Source organism: Epinephelus moara, chromosome 12, assembly GCF_006386435.1.
Source record: "Epinephelus moara isolate mb chromosome 12, YSFRI_EMoa_1.0, whole genome shotgun sequence".
Lineage (NCBI taxonomy): Eukaryota > Metazoa > Chordata > Actinopteri > Perciformes > Serranidae > Epinephelus > Epinephelus moara.
In genome coordinates this window covers 38,278,908-38,301,177 of record NC_065517.1, presented here as the reverse complement: position 1 = coordinate 38,301,177, position 22,270 = coordinate 38,278,908, and the positions used below count along the sequence as shown (strand labels likewise).

The following is a 22,270-nucleotide window of genomic DNA, read 5'->3' as shown; positions in this document are numbered from 1 at the left end:
TGCAGATGGTGACTACGGATATGACATGTTTTTAAACTGCCGTATTTCTTTAAGAAACGAGGCAGGTGTTCTAAATGGTGCCAAGCATTGTTCTGTAGACTCATAAAAAAGAAACCAAAGTGAATCAACGCTCAGCAACCTTCCTTGACTTCTCTTGGGTAAATAATGCTATAGATTTAAAATCTAACAACAGATGTTGTGGCCGTTAGAAAACCTTAGGCTGCCCATTTTCTTTCTGACTTAATATTACCTTTCTTTCCTTTGACTAAGTTGTTTGTATCCTCTGATTGTGGGTAGATAATAGTGAGAAAACACAAGGTTATAGACTGATTATATAAGGTCCAAAATGTGTTTGAATTGTTGCTTTTGCAATCAGAGCCATGTATAGAAGTGAATTTTTCGGTTGAGTTATCAACCTGGATCCGCAGAGAGGGATTTGATAAGAGCTCTGCCACAGATTTTTATCTGCAGTCATTTCTCTGACTGTTTAGTGTCATATGAGCTTCTCCAATCCACAATAGTGTCTTTAAACACCACACAGGATTTGCTTTTTAATGCTCAAGAAAAGCAACATTTTCCGCCATCCACGATGCAATGGATATGTCTAATGACAGTTTGCAGTTTTAAGTGCAATACAATACAAGAAATATTACCTCGCTTCCTCTGCGTCTCTTCAGTATGCAGCCATCATACTGAATACGCACCTTCTCCGTCTATGGCACCAGGCTGTTCGGCATTTTTGGGAGCACCACTCCATTTTAAGATGGCTGCCAAAAATGGCGCAGTCGTCTCTTTTGTTTACTCGTGAGATGCTCTGCTATGTTCCAGTCTAATAGATTGGACACAGCCGCCCCGTGGTTCGGCTCCAGCATTCAGCACCATTATGACGGAAGTCCAGAACAAATCCACTTCACATTTAGGTGTCAGCGCGTTGTCATGGAAAAGAGATACCTCTATACAGTAAGTGAATAATGTCCGAAAAGAAAATGAGTTGTGCGCTTTTGTACACTCCTTAGCGCTGCCGGTCAGTCTCAGACCACACTTGGTTGGAGCTTTTGGACGGAGCATGAGGAGGAAAGAGATTTTTTTCTCTCTCCGTTTTAAAAAAACTGAAAATGATCTGTCAAAGGCAATGATACGAGGCTATGTGATGGATGGGTTTGTCTTACTCTGCCTCTCAATCTTTCACTCCTTCGCTGCCATTTTTTTCTCTCCTTTTCTCTGAGGAAAGCCATTATTTCCATCACCCTCCACATTTCAGCCAAATTCGCTGTATCTGTCCATGCCTGGCCAAAGGGAAGAAAAAGCCATTCTGTCGGAGTTGAATTTCATTTCCTCACCCGCACATAGTGTTTTTTATGATTTGCTCATGCTGTGGGATTACAATGTGATATTATTTTACGGGTGCACACGCTATAGCAAGACACGGCAGCATCTGCTGTTATTGAAATTTTGATTATAATTAAATTTGTGTACATGCATCTATCTCCCCAGAGATAGCAGGCTGTCTGTGGAGGTGTTTTTTTTCTGATGAATTTAAATTAAACCATAATGGCCGATCCACACTGGACCACCAGAAATCCAGGAACATTCCCGGTCCATCCATTTGGAATAGATTAACTGATAAACCTATCAGGAAAACAACTGCGCATTAACAGGCCTGATTACCATGCCAGCTGAGTGATATCACACAACAGTGAACCTCCTCCTCGCCTGCGGTCTGTTATTTTCCTCTTGTGCGTAAAGAGCTTTGCCACCAGAGGAACAGCGAACCTTAAAAGGTAGAACATAATCAACTGCTGTAGCACTGGCCTGCATCCTGCATGTTGCTATCTCATTGTGTCTGGCAGTTGTGCTAATGACATTTCACGAGATTAGCTTTTCAATGTGGTATTGTTACCGGCCTGATCTGTGTGTGTGTGTGTGTTTAGGTGAGCCTCTCTCTCCATTTAAGGCCCAGGCCCTCCCTCAGCCCTCCTCTCTTTTTTTCTTCTCCTCCTCCAGCTTTGCTCTCACTACACCTCTTTTTTTTCACCCAGACCTGTTATTAAATCTCATAGCAGTTAGTTGATTTGATCAGTGTGTGCTGAAACGTTGTTTACCCCAATGGGACCTTGGTGTTATAGACATACTCATCTCTCTCTCTCTCTCGCTCTCACTTGCTATTTCTCCCCGAGTCGAGCAATAAAGTAATTTCTCAGGGGAAACTAAAGCCATCTCTTAACTGGATGGAAGTGCTATATGTTCAGGCTAAGTTATACTGGCCCACACCAAAGGCACAATAGGTACAAAGAGCTGATCTCATCCTTAATCATCATAATTTGCCTTTCTAGCAGAAGCCTCCACATTACTATGACAATGTCGGGGGCAGCCTTTTGCATTGTCATCTTGATGTAGAGGAGGTTGGCGGTTAGCTTTAGGCAACAAAACTACTTGGTTATGGTTAGAAAAAGATTGCAGATACAGTTAACAAACACCCAGCTTCGGTGGCACAAACGTGGCTGGAAAGGCAGTGATATGTTGATTAAAAAAAAAAAAAACAATTTTGGTGGCACAAACGCCGCTGGAAAGACTGGCATGTGTTGATAAAAACAGCAGGCTTTGTTGGCACAAACGCAGCTTGAAAGGGAGTGATATGTTGATTCAAAAAACACCCAGGTTTGGTGGCACAAACGCCGCTGGAATGACTGCGATGTGTTCATAAAAACAGCAGGCTTTGTTGGCACAAATGCAGCTGGGAATTCTATAAAAAACACCTGGTTTTGGTGGCATAAATGTGGCTGGAAAGACAGTGGTGTGTCAATAAAAAAAACAGCGGGCTGTGATGGCACAAACATATCTGAAAAGGCAGCAGTGTGTCAAAAAACACCTGGTTTTGGTGGCATAAATGTGGCTGGAAAGACAGTGATGTGTCAATAAAAAAACAGCAGGCTGTGATGGCACAAACGTATCTGGAAAGGCAGCAGTTTGTCCCAAAACACCCCAGCTTTGGTGGCACAAATGTGACTAGAAGGGCAGCAATGTATCTACGAAAATCACTCGGCATTTGTTGATACAGAACACTCAACTTTGGTGGCACAAATGTGGCTGGAAAGGCAGCAATTTGTCGATAAAACACATCTAGCACTCGTTTTACAAAAAAACTTTAGAAAGGCTGTGATGTGTTGATAAAGAACACCTGACCTTGGTGGCACAAACGCAGCTAGAAAGGCAGCAGTGTGTCCAGAAAACACACACAGGTTTGGTGACACAAGCGTTTAGAAAGGCAGCAATGTGACGATAAAAAACACCCTAATAATAGCGTGGAAGGGTTTACATTGGAAAGTGTGTCTCACACAGATAAACAGCTAAAGGGTGCCCCTTGTGTCTTTATAGTGATGCCTGGGACTCGGCCCCAGCAAGGTATTTTGACACCCTGGTAGTAAGACCCTGCTGTATTCAGAATATCCATGGTTTTCTGTGGGAGGCTGGTGTCCTACCTCATGTTATTATAGGATTGAACTGGTGCAATAACTCACACAGACAAGGGCTGGCTCGAACAAAAATGCAAAGGCAAACACAAAGCCCCGAGCAAACGTTTGCTGTTTATTTGGATGTGGATGTTGTGGATGAGTCAAAGCAATCAAAGCCCTGGATCACCACAAGGCCCCCCTCCTACATGTACCCACAGCAGATGGTGGCCAGTGGCAGGAGGCTCTGGTAGGCACATTAATGCTGCCTACTACTGCAGGATGGCAGAGCGCACATAATGACAGATTTACGGCCGTTGTCATGTCCGAGAAAATAGCCGATTCGCCAGCCAGAATCAGACTGCTGTCTCCGCTGCCCGGACGAAAGAGGACAAGTATATATTTAGGCCTGATGTGTCTTGATTTTATCTTCCTCTCTTCAGTACGCTGAATCTGACATGACTGCAACAGTCAGAGGTTTGAGGAGGGGAGGGAGAGCCTTCTAGTTTTGCTGTGTGAGCATGTGTGTTCTCTTGTGTATCTGCATGTGTGATGAAGGCGCAGATGGGTAGCAGCTTCAAATTCTGGAAGAGGCTTTACAAGGCAACAGGGATGAAAATGGAAGGCCATACTTTCATTTATTTCTTTATCCAGAGTGTCTGTTTGCACCCAGGTGAGAGTAGCCACACTGCAGCTATCCATCTATTTACACCTATCCCTATGGGTTACCATGGATCCCACTGTGTGCTGTGATTGGCAAGTACTCACGCTGATGCATCGAGGTCAGAAGTGGATACGATCAGGGCAAAGAGGTCAGGCTGACACATAGAGACAGACAACCATTCACACTCACATTCACACCTACGGACAATTAACCTGCATGTCTGTGGGAGGAAGATGGAGCAACCGGAGAAAACCACCCCAGGGTTCGAGCCCGCCACCCTGAGTTTGGACCAGGAACCCTGTTCCGAAAGTCAGTGTCAGTGCTAACCACTGAACCACCTTGCCACCCTTACAGTGCATAAAACAGCATCAAAATAGAGCTTGTTTATCAAAGACAGTGCCAGGAGAGGATCTGCCGGCCTCTTTGACAGAGGCCTGGCCTAAACCCCAGATGTCCTCAATTCCTAGAAACGCCCCTGTGGACGCCTGACCTGTGTGGGGCCTCTGCGTCTGGCTCCTGGCCTCCTGTCATTTTGCAAAATTGGCCCCCAGGCAAAGCAAGTCGAGTAGCCCTGCACTAAATCATTCTATAATACATCCAAGACAACAGTGGATACAGTCAGCATTTAAACTGCTCATTCATGGATGCCAGGCCTTCGTGATCTGGTTAAATGAGATGAATTGAAATCAATATGAATAAACTATCTTTATTTAGCTACTGAATTATAAAAAGCTACCAATGACAGTAGAATATTGTAACTTGTACCATAAAGCCTGTAAACATGTGATATACGAACCATGACTGGACTTGAAAAAGAACATAAAAAGCACAGCAGAGCAAGAGGCCTGCTGCGAACATCATTATAGGAAAAACACATATAGATCTTCTGATGTCGAGTCACTTACAGTAACAGCTCACACATACCAAAGTGCACACTGACTATGGCTCCACCACTCGCCTCGTTCAGTAACATGTTGTTAACAGTTCTTGCCTCGGCTTCCAGGCTGTGGTCGGGAAGGACACGGACTCTCTGCTCTGATCGCTAACAGCTGTCTGCTCTCAGTGCATCCACCATAACTCTATTTTTTTTCGCTCGACCACACACTGGCTACAGCAAACAATGTAATATATAAACACATGTACTGCACTTAAACCCGGCCCTGGCCATTCTCACACAGTCGTGCCGTGAGCATCAAAGCTTAGGTGACATTTTACAAGTTGTTTTTCTCATCTCTCATCATATATGTCACGTTGAGTCAGGCCAGCCGACAGAGGGGTCAAAGGGTTCAGATGACCCTGACGCAAGGATCAAGGTCTATGGTTGACCCTTAAATGGGTTCAAGTACAATAATTCACTTATTGATTTATATCACTGATGATACCGTCATTAAAACACAGATCAGCTTGTCACCTGGAACCTAACCTCCTAGAGTTGATTTGAAAATGGTGTGGTTGTGTTTTGACTGCATCAGGTAAGACCACAGTTTATGTATGACAGGCAAAGCTGAACAGGAGGACCAGCAAATAAAACCTGCTGTAACGGGCTGAGATTTCGAGCTGCGAGCGTCACGTAGGTTTACATTACCAAAGGTTTATGACAAAATCACTAGGGCTGTAGTCTTCTGGTCGACTAGTCGATTATTTGGTCGCTATGCTCTCATCCGACCAAATCTCATTAGTTGAATAATCGCTGTGTTACTTTCATAAGGAGAAAAGTGCTACATCAACAGCTTTCCAGGATTAATCCATTATTTCCTGCGGCGGGGGGGACAGGCTAAGTTACCTGTGAAAATGGGGGTGTTTTCAAAACACCCCCATTGTTGACAGAAAGTTGAACTCGCTCACCCTCACGCTCAGCGTCGCGGTGACGCAGGCCTCCTGTCTGTTTCTGTATACTGAAACCATTTCCCTCAGTGGAAATGAAGCTTGTATTTACTTGTACTTCACAGATAAGAAACAATAAATTGTGAAGACAATAAAGCCTCCACTAAAATAGCATTTTAAGTCTTGTGTGTGATTTATCCTGNTGAAATTGTCTCTATTTAGCCATGTTTATTAATGTGTGTTTTGAATCAACTATATAAATAAAGTTTGATTTGAACTAAACTATACAGCACTTAACACAGTCCTCCACCGCCTACTAGTGTTTTGGAGGTGTAACTGCAGAGTGACACAGACACACCACCTCAGAAGTAAAAATAACGTGCAGATTTTTTTTTTTCCCACGACTAATCGATTAGTTGACGATTATGTGTGACTTTAGTTGACCAAGATTTTCTTTGGTTGACTACAGCCCTAAAAATCACTTGACGACACCGACTCACGTGTGCACGGTGAGAGAGGAGAGGGAGAGATGCTGTGCTGCTGACAGAGGAGCCGCTGAATGAGTTCCCTCTGAGCAGTAAGTCACTAAAAGAGTCTGAGAAGTCCGGGGCTGTTCATAAAACATTCAGGACGCCCAGGCCTAACAACGCCACAGAGTCGTTAATAGTTTCGCTTTCAGTCATGCTTGTTGTTGCCATGGGTAACAGGTTGAACAAGTTGAAAGATTGCGAGTATCACGATACAAATTTTTCATATCATATTAGAATTTATACGGGTATAATAGTGAACCATATGATATGGCACACCCCTAATGTCATGCTGTCTTGCTGGAAAGGGATTGAATAACGCTCCAAAGTTCGGCTGAATTTGGCGAGGAAAATGTTGCATTGTAGTTTTCAATATTTCTGCATTCTGGGGCTCTCAACAGTCATTTTATATATGAACATGTTATACACACTGGATTTGGGAATAGTGATAGATGAATAGTATATTTAGCCCTGTTTTTTTTGAGTTGTAATTTAATACCTTGCAGTTATTTCTTCAGTTTTTTCTGTAATCATTCAGTAGAGTGTATTTTTTCTCTGCTTGTTTGATTTTAAGGTAAAAGGAGGAAAATTACTGAAGGAAAAAAGACTTCTCTGAGTTTTAAATAACTGACTTGACCTTTTGTACTTTGTAATCAGATTGGGTATATGTATGCAAAACAGAGCACGGCTTGAATGGGTCTATAACAGTGGATTTAGAAATGGTTGTCAGAGACTCAATCTCTGTCACTATAAGAATAATGGCCAAGAGCTTATTTGGAAGTGCCCGTGTTGGTACTGAGCTACTATAAGACTGGATGGTGGGGGTTATAGTGGAGTCGGTGTGGAGAAGGGCCATGTTTGGAATATTTTGTCCCCCTGTTCCTAATTCCTAATGGCTGTCCTGCTTGGAGCGTAGAGCAGTGTGTGTGCACTTTAATTGCGTTCTCTTACATCATGATGTCGGTTTGACTGCAGATAATCCTTCAGCCTTGTTTTGCACCAGACCTGAAAACACTGATTAATTAAATAAGTCGATGGACAAAAAAAAATCTTCTGCAGCCATGTTGATTATTGATAATAGCTTCAGTCATTTCATGGATTATTTTCTGGCTCCAGCCTGTTAAATGTGAGGATTTCCTGTTGACCTTATCCGGTTGTATACTTAATATCCTGCAACACAGAATCGTTTTTCAGACAAACAAGCATATATATATATATATATATATATATATATATATACCATATGATTAATCAATTAATTGACATGACATTAGACAGATTAATGGATAATCAAAATAAGACCCATTGTGCACACATAAAACTCAGAGTTCAACTTGTGAAGAAGATCGTCTTTTATTGTATTGAAAGTAGAGGAAATAATTGATTCTTAAATGCACCACAATGCAGATGTGAACGATTTGGCATCTATCAACAAACACCCAGGCTTGGTGGTACATTGGTGTCTGAAAACTGAGACACTCCCATAAGTTGGGGGAAATAATTGATTCTTAGATGAGTTGGAATCGATTCACAAATGTCAATAACTGGTTATATAAATGTTTGTTAATAACGTGATGTTGACAGAACCAAAGAGGCTGAACTAAACCCAAAGGGCAGCAAAAAACCTTGACGGTTAACAGCGCAGACTCATCACAAAAGGCAGCGGTTGCAAGCTTGTTTTAATTTACTGTCTAAATAATAACATTTGTGAAGCGAACATGAAGTATATCTTGAATACTCTCTGTGCCATCACCCAGAAACAAAAAACGTTCATGGAGGGAGCACCAATCAGCAGTAAAGTAAACGACACACTGCAGCATTAAACAACTTAAACCAACTCTGCAGTGAAGAAAATAACTTTACGCCCTCAGTCTGTTTCACCTCAAAATCCCTGCGGCCAGTCCACTCAGCACCTTGGCTTTTCCCAGGGCGGATTTGTAGCCGAGAGGTTGCTCCCCACTGCTGGAGAGCCATGGTGCACACTGCATCCCCCTTATTTTGTTATTCTCATACAGGCAGGAGACTGTAAAGTCTTTTCAAGTTAATTAATGCAGTTAACTTTATAAAATAAGGCTGCGGACCATTTCTTTTTCAGTGGTACGTAGTGAAAGCATACAGTTTCGGGTGAAATATTACAATATGCAGTATCCAATAAAACATTAGCACGTGCAACCGCAGATAGATTCAATCCGACTGGTTTTAAAGCTCGGGTATTGAAGCATTTTGCCTCAAAGTTTGAATGGGTAAGGGACCTGTACAAGAGCCGCACTGTATGCAAGTCTGTTTATTTAATTATGGATTCCTACAAATATTGTATGCTCTGTTTTAAATGTAGCAAGTCGTCACACAGTGAGGATAAAAAAATAATATAGAAATAAGATTTTTTTAATATATAATCAAATCATAGCCCTCTGAATTGTAATCAAAACGTGAGGTGCCTGGAGGTTCCAGCCTCTAGTGTGCGTGCAGTTCTATATGCAGATTCATGTGTATAGGTATGTGCGCTCAAACATGATTACACCTTAGCGTGTGTCTGCGTGTTAGTGCCACATTCCACACATACAGTATGTGGTCCATATGCACGGATGCTGCCTACGGTACAAAAAAAAAAAGAAAAACCTTTCCCCAGCCAGCTTGACAACAAACACAGAATGGCTTGGCACGACTCAAAAATTATTTATCTGGCTCCCCTCCTCCTCTCCAGCATGGTTTTTGTCGAGTCAGAGGAAACCATCTGCTGCCCGGTGATAATGGGTGGCCAGGGAGGAGGGGACTGGAAATAGGGAGAGCAAATAAAATTGAGAGAAAATGACAGGCGCTGTCCCAGAACCTACAGTACCTTCCTGCCTACCTGCAGCAAGTCTGCCATCTTAATAAACATCCTGTCTGATATCTCCTGGTTTCAATGTGTGTGTGTGTGCGAGCACCTGCTGTGTGTGTGTGCCTACACACTTGTGTTTCCGGTGTGTATGTGTCTGTGTGTGTATTTCCCATCTAACCTTGATCATTTTCAAGTCAGGATTGTTCCCGAGCCTGGCTGATATGCTGTCAATGTGATGGCGCTGACTAAGAACCTTTCTTTTTTTTCCACTGGTGCACTAAAACTGTGACAGCAGGATAGATTTCTCCTGTTTTTTCCCCCTCTGTTTTGGGTAAATGGGTGGGATTATTAACGAGAGAATATTATGAGGCAGGTGCAGGGCTAAAGGAAAGTTAGAGTCAATGCATTAATGAGGAGTCGCCTGTATGTAGAGGAAGGTAAAGCATGGCTAGAGAGGAATACAGTAAAGCACACAGAGCGAAAAGGAGGGAAAACGCTCATTAAAACAAATAGCGGGCTGCAGAAAGCAACTCCTCACCTTGAGAATGGTCCGAATTCTCACTCCCCCAGTCTCCAGGGCTCTCAGATGGAATTGAGCGCTTAGGGCACTCTCTGAGTAAACCATTTCAGTTTTCTCTTGTCTGAAGTCGACAGGTTGAGCTGGACAAAAAGACCTGACAGCCTGTCTCCCCCCTAAACCCAGCTTCATTCTCTCACTCCATCACTCTGTTTTCTGCTTTGCCTTGAGATGTTTCCCTTCGCTGTTTTTTTTCCCTTTGCCCCCCAGCACTTACAAAATGTCAGATAACTTTCAGTATGAATTTATCAAGTGAGTGACACTCATTGAACTTGTCTGCTATTGTGAAGTTGTTTATTACAGAGCAGGTGTTGTGCTGCATCAATAGCATGTCATGTCTTTAAGTGTTAAAGGCCCTGGAAAGCTGCGATAAATCCACCTAAAATCAGGGAGGGCAGATTTTCCTAAAATGGGATCGATGTGATATGCGAAGCTGTCAACAGAAATATTTTTGACTGGTTATGCATGTTGGTCTATAGGTAAATTTTGCTGCTCTCCAGTTTACTGCACTCCACACCAACCAGGTCTGGTGAAAGCAAGCTAGATGTGCTGCTCATTTGGCAATTACCACTAGTAACAACATCCTGATGTAACAGCATTGCTGTGGAAACATTTTGCCACCCCTCCGGTCTCCCCCATGGTCGCCCCGGTTAGTAAACAGCATAACGTTGAGCAGCAGACCCTCTTTAGCATTTTTAACTGGTTTGTTATCACTGTTAGCAGTGTCACCACGACTAGTGGTGCTAACACAAGCCCTTTTTAGACAGGAATTGTGCAAATTTGCAGGAAAGCCCAATCAGTCTTTTGTCAGTATTGGCAGTATAAAAATAAAATGCCGCCTACCTACTTTTGTTTACAGAATGCGCCTTTTTCGGGGCAATGGGGGGCGTGAGCAAGTAACAAAACGTGTAGCTCAGCGTGTGACGTAAACAGTGACGTGGGAGGGAAGTTGCGGCTGGTCAGTCCTTCGGCGATTCTCGTAAGTCTGCCCGTTCTTCACCGTCCCCGTCATCTGATGGTTAATGGCCTCTTCGTTTGCGAGGACAAGGAGGGCGCACAATTCCTTGTCTCCCCAGTTGCTCATCTTTACAGTGTCTGTCAGGTTTGCGTTTCCCTCTTGCTACTAGCTGCTCGCTAATTCCTGCTATCAGCTGTTTCCTGTTTATCCACCGCCAGTGGCTCGCACGTGCAGCGTCATCAACAGCTCCTCCCACAAGTCATCAACAGCCCCTCCCGTTGCGGAAGGCCGCCTTGTTCTGTTTAAACTAAAAGGGTTCCACCAATATGTCTACCCTACGAGGATCCCCTACCTCGGATCAACTCGCCAATCCGGCTCTGCGTGTCTAAACGCACGCAGCTTGCCGGCAAAACGGCCCAACATTCGCGGAAAATCTGGCAGTGTAAAACGGGCTATAGTTAACAATGCTAACGAGTTTTTGCAGCTGCTTACTCACCAGGGCCACCTGGGGAAGACCAGAGGCAGGAACCACAGCAGCAACCAGTGGTAACACCGAAAAAGGAGAGCCGCTAACCACCAACCAAATGAGGTGGTGTACAGTGCAGAGTGCCTAGGGCTAGCGTTAGCTAACCAGTGGAAACCAGAGGGTGGGCAGTGGGCATGTCGCTCAAAATGAAGCCGCTTGCTCACTGGGGCTTTCTGGGAGGAAACTCAAGGGTGGCCACCATGTTTCATAAGCAACAGTATCCCACCACTGGGCCGGCAATACCGGTGGTAATTGTGAATGAGCGGCACCACCAGCTAGCTCCCACCCAGCCCACTTTGTACACTGTGTGAAGCGGCCAAGGTTAATGCCAGCTAACCAGTGGAGACCAAAGGGTAGGGCAGGTTGATTATGTTTCAGCATGTTAATGCAGGTAGCCAGCTGGCTGTCTGCAAAGCCAACAGGAAATAAAATAAAAATCAAGACATTTACATCTCAAAACATTAAAATTTCACCACCTCTAACTGGAAAGTGTGTTTAAATGCAACAGTACCTGAGTCAATGGAGCGCCACACTATACATTTTATTTAATCTTTTCTAAAAAGTTAACTCATTATTGACTGGTCATTGGTTGTCAGTTTATTGAAAGCAGAATTAACTTAAACTGAACTCCCTGCTGTACATTAATTCATCGTGAACCCAGTTGTTTGGACTGCATTTTTGTCGTTGTAGTGCTCTGTCTGCCTTTGTCGACACAGCTGTTGAAATGCATGATGGCGCGCTTGATAAAGTGGACGCCGGGTCAGGGAGGATAATGGAATTGAGGGATGGAGGGAGGTATGGAGGGATCAGCCAGGAGGACACAGGAGGGGCCTGGTGACCAGGTCTTTTCTATTAACTCAGGAGGCTGGCTGGGGCGAGCAGGGGAATCAGGCTCGGCTCTGCCCTCTCCCTGCCTGTTTGTTAGACCGAGCGTCCAAACTGCAGACAGGGAGAGGCGAATATTGCTCAGGGTCCAGTGGTGATTGACCCGGTGTTTTCATCAGCCTGGGCTTGCCTGATAACATTTCTTACTCCCCTACCAGAGCAAAATATTAGAGATGTGCGTGCAAAGAAAGGCTTAGGGAGCTCTTAGTTTGGTTTGGCGAAGTTGCATTGGATTTACCCCCATACACACATTGTCACCTAGCTTTTCATTTTCTTTTTTGAAATTACATTTTTCTTTTCTCTCATCCCCCCAAAAGGGTTTCTTTCTATTTACTCTATTTGTCATATTTGTGTTCAGAATTCTATTATCTCACTTGACTGAACACAATGTTTAATTCATAGCAAAATTAAGATATACAAAGTCTCAGGGGGAAGGATCTGAATTTGAATGAAGCCCGCACTACAAAGTTAATTGTAGGATGAAGATGGTGTCTGGCAGGTGCTGTTAGTCTACCTCTACAGAAAAAAATCGCACTTGAAAATGGCCAGATATCTGTCTTAGTAAAGTTGGAATAAATATATCAGCTTGCCTGAGGAGGCATTGTGACTCAATATAAATAAGAGTTCTAATAACAATCTACTAATGATTGCTCTTTTGCTTTGTGGAGCAGCTGGTTTGCAGCCTAAACATGCTCTGGATGCCATTTTGAGAGTCCAGGAAAGTCGCCTGGACTCCTCGCCTCATGGATTCAGTATATTATATACCCCTCTACTTTGAACAGCAGGCAGGCTTTGGCTCAAGTCCCCCGTCTGGTCACAACAGAAGCCAAACTTTTTGATCTGGAGACGGAGGGTTTGCTGGGTTTTGTTGCACGATCTCACTCCTCAGCTGGGATATTCTTCTAAATCCCAGCCATGTTAAGCTCAGCAAATGCCAAGTGACGGTGTTCAGGATACATCCATACTCTGTGAACAAGTGTTGGGCTCGAGGCCCTTCAATGTGAACTCGGTGTCCATGGAGTTGACCGAGGTGGCGTCTTACCATTGCAGAGCTGCGGCTTTGCTCAGCTGATCTTTGATCAGTTGCACCCAGAGCCTCGCATGACTGTGCTGTGGCTGGCAAGACCCTGGTTCCGACCATCAGGGCCCCTTCCTCCTTTCCAAGTGGATCATTACAATGCAATGCTAAAGGGTAATTACAAGAAGCTACTGATGAATAACTGTTAACGTTCAGTGCACTATTCACACCGTGAATGCAAAAGTGTTTTGGAACTTCAATGTTAAACCTGAAAGCATTTTTAGTGTCACTTTTTCAGCTCCGCTCTGAGCCGTTAGCAGAACCACCTGATCTGCTCTAAACTCAGCCTTCAACATCGCTCTGCTGCCGACTGCCATTGCACAATCTTTTTTTTTTTAAATTTACAGCCATCAAACATTGAATATGCTTCCAGCTGAGCTTATAACTTGAAACTGAATTGTCAAATCGTTACGCTCCGTTTCCATCTTCAGTCTGACATTGCGTCCACTCTAACCGATTTCCATGTTGGAGGAGGATTACATTTTCCCTAACCAACCACTGCAGTCCCACGTATCCGCCTGACATGCAAAAATATACATATGAAAAGTTGTGGCTGGTTGGAAATTTACAAGAGTGAAACTCAGATGTCTCAGATGATGTGCATCTCCTGGTTGCACGCCAGGCTGATCGCTTTTTTCCTGCTAAAGTGTGTGTAGGGTTGCCAGCAGCTTCCACCAGCAGAAATACAGAACAGCCATAGATGAAGAGTGGTGGGTTGTTTTTTGGAAGCGTGTTTTGTTTAGTAATAGTAACTCTTATTTGATTATGTGAGGAACAGATTAAAGTTAACTAAACCCAAATATTCCAATCAGCATATACAGTATATATATCTGCCATCCTTTAAAGTCTCCATGCCGGTGCCACCGTCTTGATGAATAGGAATCCCTGGAGGGCCCCACATTAGCTCTTGAAAAGGGCCCCCAAATTCTTGAAGGTTTGTGATATGTCATATTTTCCTCAGTCATTTTGTGGTCAAAGTTTCTGCTTTCCACACCAGAGTATTATTTTGTAGTTACCTGCCACCGCCAGCATCTTCGATCATAATTAGTACATACAGTATATACATCAAATTAAAGAAGAAACCTTCTGTTTTTAAACACACACACAAAAAAATATTTTATCTTATTCCAGTCCTTTTTTATTAACACTTGAATTTTTGCATTTTCATTAAAAACAAAAAGCTGAAAGCATGTCAATGCAATGTTTCTGTACACAGCATCTTCTTACAGTTTCCAGAGAATCCTCCTCTTCGTTTCGAGCTAAAAAAAAATGCTTGCTGCTAATACTAGAAGGTGACATATGACTTCAGTAGAATCTGCAAGTCATACATCCTCCAAGCTAAAGCAGGTGCACTGTCATAAGCACCATAAACACCACAGTAAGCTAGCAAGGCAACTTATCTTGTATTTTAGCATCATAGCCATGGTTATATTTCTCTGTGTAGTTTCTTTCCACCTTAGCGTGTTGTCATAATGGCATAAATAGCACAACCCACCGTCTCTCTCACCTGCTCTTTTCTTTACCGTCTCTCAGCCACAGTGCACCACAGGAAGGATGGATATGTTACTGAGGTTCACATCTGAAATGCAGTTTTGGAACGTGTTGAAAGTTTGCACCATCTACCTGCATCGCCCTCTAACGGGTCCGGACACTGGGCAGTGCACAACCTTTAGTCTAGAAAAGTCTCATCTGAAAAAACGTCCCATAACTGCATTTCAAACAGCTGTCTCTTGCAACATATCAATCCTTCCTTTGATGGGCTATGACTGGCGTGAGGCTGTGCAGTGTCCTGGTGCAGCAGCTAAATGGCGCCTCGACAGCTGCAGCAGGAGGAGACAGTAAAGAAAAGAGCAAGAGACAGTCGCCATGTTGTGTGCTAATTGTTGTCTCATCTGTGCTCTGAACACTAAATTCATCAAAGTGCCATATTGCTGTTTTCCAAACCACTGTAGCTGCAATCTGGGTGCCATGGTTTTGAATTAACATTATGTCTGACTATTAAACACACCCAGGAAGTAAAACTGACTGGAGGGGAACTTTAAGGCCGCCCCTGTCTGTAGCGCCTATCATTGTTGTCGTTACTCCTCATTGGTTCTTATGCTTGAAAATGCTTGACAGTGGCGTTAGTCCTGCCCCTGGCACTGATCAGCTAATTGAGACCCCCCCACAGCGCTCATTGGTTGTTTCTTATTTTAACTGAGAACCACTGTTTGATATCACAATGACAGACAAATCGGTCAGCCAGGTGGAGTGGGCTGATTCAAAGGTCTGGACCCAGGCAACTTAAAACCTGCACGGTTTCTCCTGTGGAGCAAAAAACATGATAATCGAGCAGCTGCTTTAATCGTGATTCAGGTTTTTAATTGTAATAAATTGTATTCTTATAGTTGTTCTGGATGAACGTGCTGGGATCTGTATGTTGATGTGTGCTTATAGATTTGTCTGTGTAATTGTTGCTGGTGTGATAGTGGTGTTGCATGTTAATGACTGTTTATAGTGTGTGGTGATAACTGTGTGTGGACCTGCCCAGGGACCGCAGATGGAAATGACCTAATAGCTATATCTGGCATAAATAATCTCTTCTCATTCCGAGGTGAATGTTATTTGTTCATGGTCCTTGTTTAATAAAGACTAATAATAATCATTATTACTGTATAAAAAAGAGAAATACTGGTCCTTCTAAAAGACTCTTGTGGCGGTGAACAGGATCTTTTTCCCCCCTTGTTCCTATTATATATAGGCTGTAATCAGCACTCACTCACCGCTAATTATATGCCATGCTCCATCATCACGGCTCACTTTCAAGACAAAAAAAACCAAAACAGTTTGATGGCAGTGATTTGTTTTATTTTTCATTCAGGCTATAAAATGAAATATTGTATTTAATTTAAATCATAGCTGTTGATAAAATAGATTTCAGGGTAAATTTTAAAACAAGCTACGCTGTATGGGAGTTATAGATCAGGCGGCTGAGAGTGGTTTTAAATCCCACATGTTTTGTTTGCCTCTTTGTCCTTATCGCTCATGTTGTTTGTCATCGTTGTGCTGTAGGTCTCCGGTCTGTCTCCCGGGGACAACCAGACCCCAGGACTGCTGCTGGCTCCAGGGGTGAGGTGGGGACAGACACCCATCAACCAGCTCACACCCTGGGATACAGATGAGCCCCCTGCGAAGCAACATCGAGACAGCGAGCCCACCGGTAATGAATCACACACGTGGCATTTACATCCACACATGCATACGTACTGACAGACACATCCACCGGTTCCACCTGGTTTGAGTTTTTCATCATCGTTACACCAGCACACGGCAGATGTATGCGTGTACACGGACCACTCACTTGCACACACATTTATGTGCTGCGCCCCAGACGGCTCTGGCCAGCTACCCTAGCACTTGATGCTAATGAGACATCTTGGCTGACTTGCCCTACATAAAAAACATGCTTGCCTCCACAACATGCATACTTTACATTCACAATTATGCATAATTAACATCCACGAACATCATCTTTACATAAATCAGCCCGATAACGCATAAAATTATAGAAATGTCAGCAAGATATCAAGAAGTTAAAAAAAAAAGAGATGAAAGTATTGCACCTTCAGAAGCCTCCCAGTCCTCAGCACCTTCTCTCCCCTCTCCTTTTATTGTCCTTGTAAATGTTATTGTGTCACTAACTGAAGCTGATTTAGTCTAAATTAAACCTATGTGCCAAAGTCCTCCAAATGATCTCCACCAGGTCTAATTTAGATGTCGACCTTATTCTATTCATGCCCTTTTACAGCGTGTACAGAACAACAGTGGCACAGCAGGGCTGCGCGCAGACCAGACGTTAACGAGTTAAGCCAATGTTGAAGTTTTTTACCCTTATTGTAATGAACTCACCCAGAATGGCTCTGCCCTAGAGCAGTTAATTTCCTTCCATTGCTCTGCTGGCCTCTGCCTCCTGCTCATCACAAATGTGTCTCATTTAAGAATAATACTGGCACAGAGCTTGTTCCAGTGGAAATTCCTGCTCAACAAATCCAGATTGTAGACAGCTGCTACTCTGTGGCAGCAAAGCATCATGCTTGAAACATGTTTGAGCCCCCTGCCGCTGCCTGTCCAACTCGCATTGCTTACATATACATAGCTTTGTGGATTATTTATTCATCAGTTTGATTTGTTACCCAAGAGGAATGTTTCTGGAGCAGGAGGTACTCTTACGATGGAAGGATGCAGGCGTGATAGGAATGATAGAAGTGGACACGTCTGTAAAGGTTACACTCGTGGGTATCCGTAGAATCCATTTTTATTCGGATATCTTGAGGTAGGAGGTCACCTGTGAAAAAGGCCATGCCAGTCTTTACCTCGCTAAAATGAAACCAAACTTCAGACAAGAGCTGCCCCCTGTAAGTCAGAGATTGGAATCATCAGCCAGTCGACTGAGATTCCTTCAAGTCAAGTGGTTGGTTTTTCTTTTCTTTTCTTTTTTGGCCTGTCAGTGTGCAGTGGACTTATGGGGACGTTTTGGTCAAGGCTGTGGTCCCAATTAGCTGCAGAGTGAGCGCTCCTCACTTTCATGCTGTTCTTTGGTAAGGGCAGCTGCAGACACCGAGGCAGCTGCCCAGAGGACAAGAGGCTTCTCCCGGGCAGGCTCTGAGATGTTGTTATCTTCTGCCCTCTGCTTAGAAGTGGTGACTTTACAGTTCACAGCAACTTTATACAATACAGTCTCTGGCTTTTGTTTGAGATCTAGTGCTGGCAAAAACATTTCTAATCCATCATTAGCGTAGTTAGCACGCTTTGACTCAGAGGTCTAACTTGGCTTGTTCACTCTATGAAGTGACTAGCCTCTTTAAACAGGTACAGTACATTAAAGGTACAGTCACGGAATAGGGGAGACAAAGTTGTCTCACCGTTAAACCGGCATTAAAGCTAATAATAGCACAGAATCAATGCTTGTGTAAAAGGAACAGCCTGGGCGATCCCAGCGTGAAATTTTGGTGAGATGTCATGATTGCAAGCCACCACGGGAGATTAAGGCTGCTTTCACACCTGCCCTGTTTGGTTCAATCAAACTCAAGTTCGTTTGCCCCCTCAGTGCGGTTCGTTTAAACTCAAGTTCGTTTGCCCCCTCAGTGCGGTTCGTTTGTGCAGGTGTGAACACATCAATCACACTCAGGTGTGCACCAAAACAACCAGAGCGAGACCTTCTTGAAGAGGTGGTCTCAGTCTGGTTATAAAGGAACTCTGGTGCGGTTGGTTTGTGGTGAGAAGGTGTTCCGACCTGGATGTGAAGCAACTGCAGTCACATGACACATTGTTTGGGTTAAACATGAGCATGTTACAGTCCTGGAGGATTATTAATGTGCACCTCCTCCTGTACTGCCTTAATATGCACATTCAGCACATCCAATGCATCAAAACATTGTTTTCTAGTTGGAGCCGCGCCTCGTTTTCAAACTGTATGGTTTGACTAAAATGAACAATGACAGCAATATAGTCCACGATGAGCAGCGCTAAAATCAACCTGCGTAGTTGTCCCTCCATTGTGACATTAGAAAGTGTCACATTTATCTTGCAAGTGTACTCTTCTTCAACGTTTGCTTTACTTCCTGGATTTTTCTGACCAATCAAGAGCAGCTTTCTCACACAAGGCATTTGATCTGGTCCTCTTGTAAATGCTGCTGTGAGAACACAAACCAACTCTAGGCAATTACACAACTTTGGAACAACATGAGTCCCTGATTCAGACCAAAGCAAGACGACTCTAGGTCTGAAAGCACGCTAAAAAAGCAGCTAGCAGCAGTTAGTAGCTAACTCAAAGAAGAACAGGGGCTGAAAATGTCCGCAAATTGGGAAACAATGAGGATCAGGAGCTCCTGATCAGCCGCCATATAACAGGGACGGTAAATGAATGTGTAAATGTTATATGTCACACCAGAGGCCGATGCTGCTGTGTTACATGTCACGCCTCTTGTGCTTCAGTGATGTTGGCACGCTGTCTAAAACCACTCACTGGAGCAGCGTGATACCACCATTGATTGGTTCTGTGTAAAATTGCAAAGGCGGCATGAAGACGGGACTACGTAGCGGCCCTGTAGCACAATCTCTGTGTAAAAAGAGCAAATGTCACCATTCCACTTAACATCCTGCTGAAGCCTGTTCAAACTCTCAAACTCTATATGAGAAAAAAGTAATGAATAGTCGAATGTCTGTACTGAACAGCCAAATCTGATTCTACCAACGGGTACAACCCTACTTTGGGCCCTTCCTCACAAACTAGCACATCGTGGCTGGTACCCGGGGACTCCGTAGGTCTTCTCGTTTCATCACAAATGTGTCTCATGTAAGAATAATACTCACACAAAGCTTGTTCAAGTTGAAATTCCTGCTCAAAAATTCAGATTGTAGACAGCTGCTACTGCGGCAGCAAAGCATCATGTTCAAACATGTTTCAGTTGCTGCTGCTGCCTGTGCATCTCGCCTCCTAATTATTATTCATGTATCAAACATATAGATCGCTCCGTGGATTAATTATTCATCAGTTTGATCAGTTACTCAAGAGGCATGTTTCTGTAGTAGAAACCATTGAAAGAATTCTTATGTTGGAAGGATGCAGTTGTGATAGGAGAGGATGAAGCTCCCCCGCGGTGCGCCCCCCTGCTGTGTGACCACCGCCTCCTGCTGAGCAGTGAGGGTCTGGTTGAATTGGCCATGAACTTCTGGAGGTCTTATTATTGTGTGTAAGTGAACGNACCACCACATCTCCCTCACCCACACTACAGCTTGGAGTAAAGCATGAGGAGAGTGAGATGTCACAGACCCAGCACACTGCCGCATATGACACTCAAATCCGAGCATAGTGTTGCATATTGATTTGCGTGTGTGCGCTATTTCAAACTGTGACTGGCGTTTGCAACGAAGCCAGCTCCTCTCCACACTTCACTGAACTGTGTTGCCAGAGAGTTCTCTGCCAACTGTGCCAGAATTAATCAACGGTTTCTTTCAACAGAAACTTCACTGTTGTGTCTGTTAAAGAAAGTTTGTCTTTGAAAAAGAAGTTTTGTTTCAACTTTAGTTTCTTTGTACGAAAATAGTTCCGTTTTTTTGATGCCGTGATTTCGGCTTTAAGCAAACGGTGGAACAAATAAATAAATGATAAGCGGGGTCTTTAAAAAGGGAGCGCGCCGCTTTTGAAAACTGTGATTCTGGGATACATGACAGCAATCACGACCATACATTTATACATTTCATTTGATATTAACCTCTTCCACACCACTCAACCATAGACCCATTTTTTACAGGGGAGCGAGGACCTATAGGGGGAGATACAGGTCAGCAGTATATGCCACATAGAAGTAGTATGCATCATCTGAAAGCTGTAACTCTGATGATTAATTTAAGATGCAGCTCAGCACTGTGTCAAGCCATGCCGTTTTTCTCATGCACTATAAATGTGTTATTTTCACCTACTGTATCTGAATATCTCTGCATACTGGGGTCCCTGAACAGTGTTGAATTTGTATAAATTGGGTCTGACTGTAAAGCTGAGACTCTTGTGGATTCAATGAGCCCACTTTTATTCACACACAGTGAAGATATATATTTATTCTTAATATCTAAAGTACAAGTGTTAATGTTGTAGCATAATGCACATTTTTATTTCTGCTTTATTCCATTATATTTACATACTTCTATTCCATGCTCTTTTCCTTATTTCTTATAATTCTCTATTCTTTACATCAGAGCGACTGTAACAAATCACAATTTCCCTCAGGGATCAATAAAGTATTTCTGATTCTGATATTCATGTGTGATGATGGTGGTCCTCATTGAAGCAGTTTTATTGTAGGGAGACCATTTTTTGGAACAGACATCACCGTATAAAATGACCTATTGTGTCCTCTAGGATAATCACAGCCTCATGAAACTTTACAAACACAAACTACAGACTTCAGGCATTCAGACAATCTATGGCTTACATAGGTACATGAAAGTATATAAGAGGGGTTCTCAATTCTTATAGGAATATCCAAAAATGTGAATTTTTCTTTACCCTAATTTACAGCATGGATTTTTCTTTGGTGTTTCTTAAGGTCTTGGTGTATTAATGTGGTATTTTGTGGGATTTTTTTTGCCATTTTTATTAATTTTAGAATGGAAAAAAATTATTAAATTTAGCATTAAATCTGTGTAACCAATAGTATCAACCCAAAACTTGCTGCAACAACATATGAGATATAACTGAGCATGAAAAAGGCCATCATATACATCCATCAGAATGTTTTAAGCTCCTGAACACTCTAAATTTTCAAAGTTTAGAAAGGCACCTGACCAAAACACGATGTTTATTACAGATTTATGGTTTTACCCAAAAGCTGCATGAGACTAGCATAAAGTGGGCATGCCTGTAAAGGGGAGACTCTTTGATTACCCACTGAACCCATTTTCATTATATTTGTAGGTAAGGGACCCTTTGTGAAAATGGCCATGCCAGTTTTTCCCTTACCACAATTTAACTAAATTTACAGTGTTTTTTAACCCCCAGCCTGACAAGCGAACATGACGTGGTTAGTACCAGTGGATTCCTTAGATCCTATAGTACCAGATGTGACAATCAAATTTTAAAACCCACAGCCCAATTAAAGGTGTCTACAGGTCCAAAATAAGTCTTAAAATGTCTTAAATGAAGTTTTCTTAAAGCCGCTACAAGGATCTTTTAACTGGATATGCAAAAGTCTCTCGTTTCTGCTGATGTCTGTGAGTGACCTACAACAGCAAATTCATTCAGATTCAGATTCAGATTCAGAATACTTTATTAATCCCCGGGGGGAAATTGTTTTTGTTCCAATGCTCCGTGCAAAGTAGAAATAGAAATACAGCATGAATGGAAACAAGAGATAAAGATGAAGATATAAATAAAATACTAAAATAGACAATGAAATAAGTAAAATAAATATTAAAGTAGACATT

At 43.0% G+C, this 22,270-nt stretch overlaps 1 protein-coding gene across 1 annotated transcript in view; it reads left to right on the top strand.

Annotated features, from left to right (window-relative positions):
• LOC126399217 (kelch-like protein 29) overlaps positions 1-22,270 on the top strand; it is a 359,560-nt gene that overhangs the window by 181,233 nt on the left and 156,057 nt on the right. Inside the window, exon 6 of the mRNA XM_050059067.1 lies at positions 16,361-16,508. Coding sequence (XP_049915024.1) covers positions 16,361-16,508 — 148 coding nt within the window. The remainder of the gene's footprint in view (positions 1-16,360; positions 16,509-22,270) is intronic.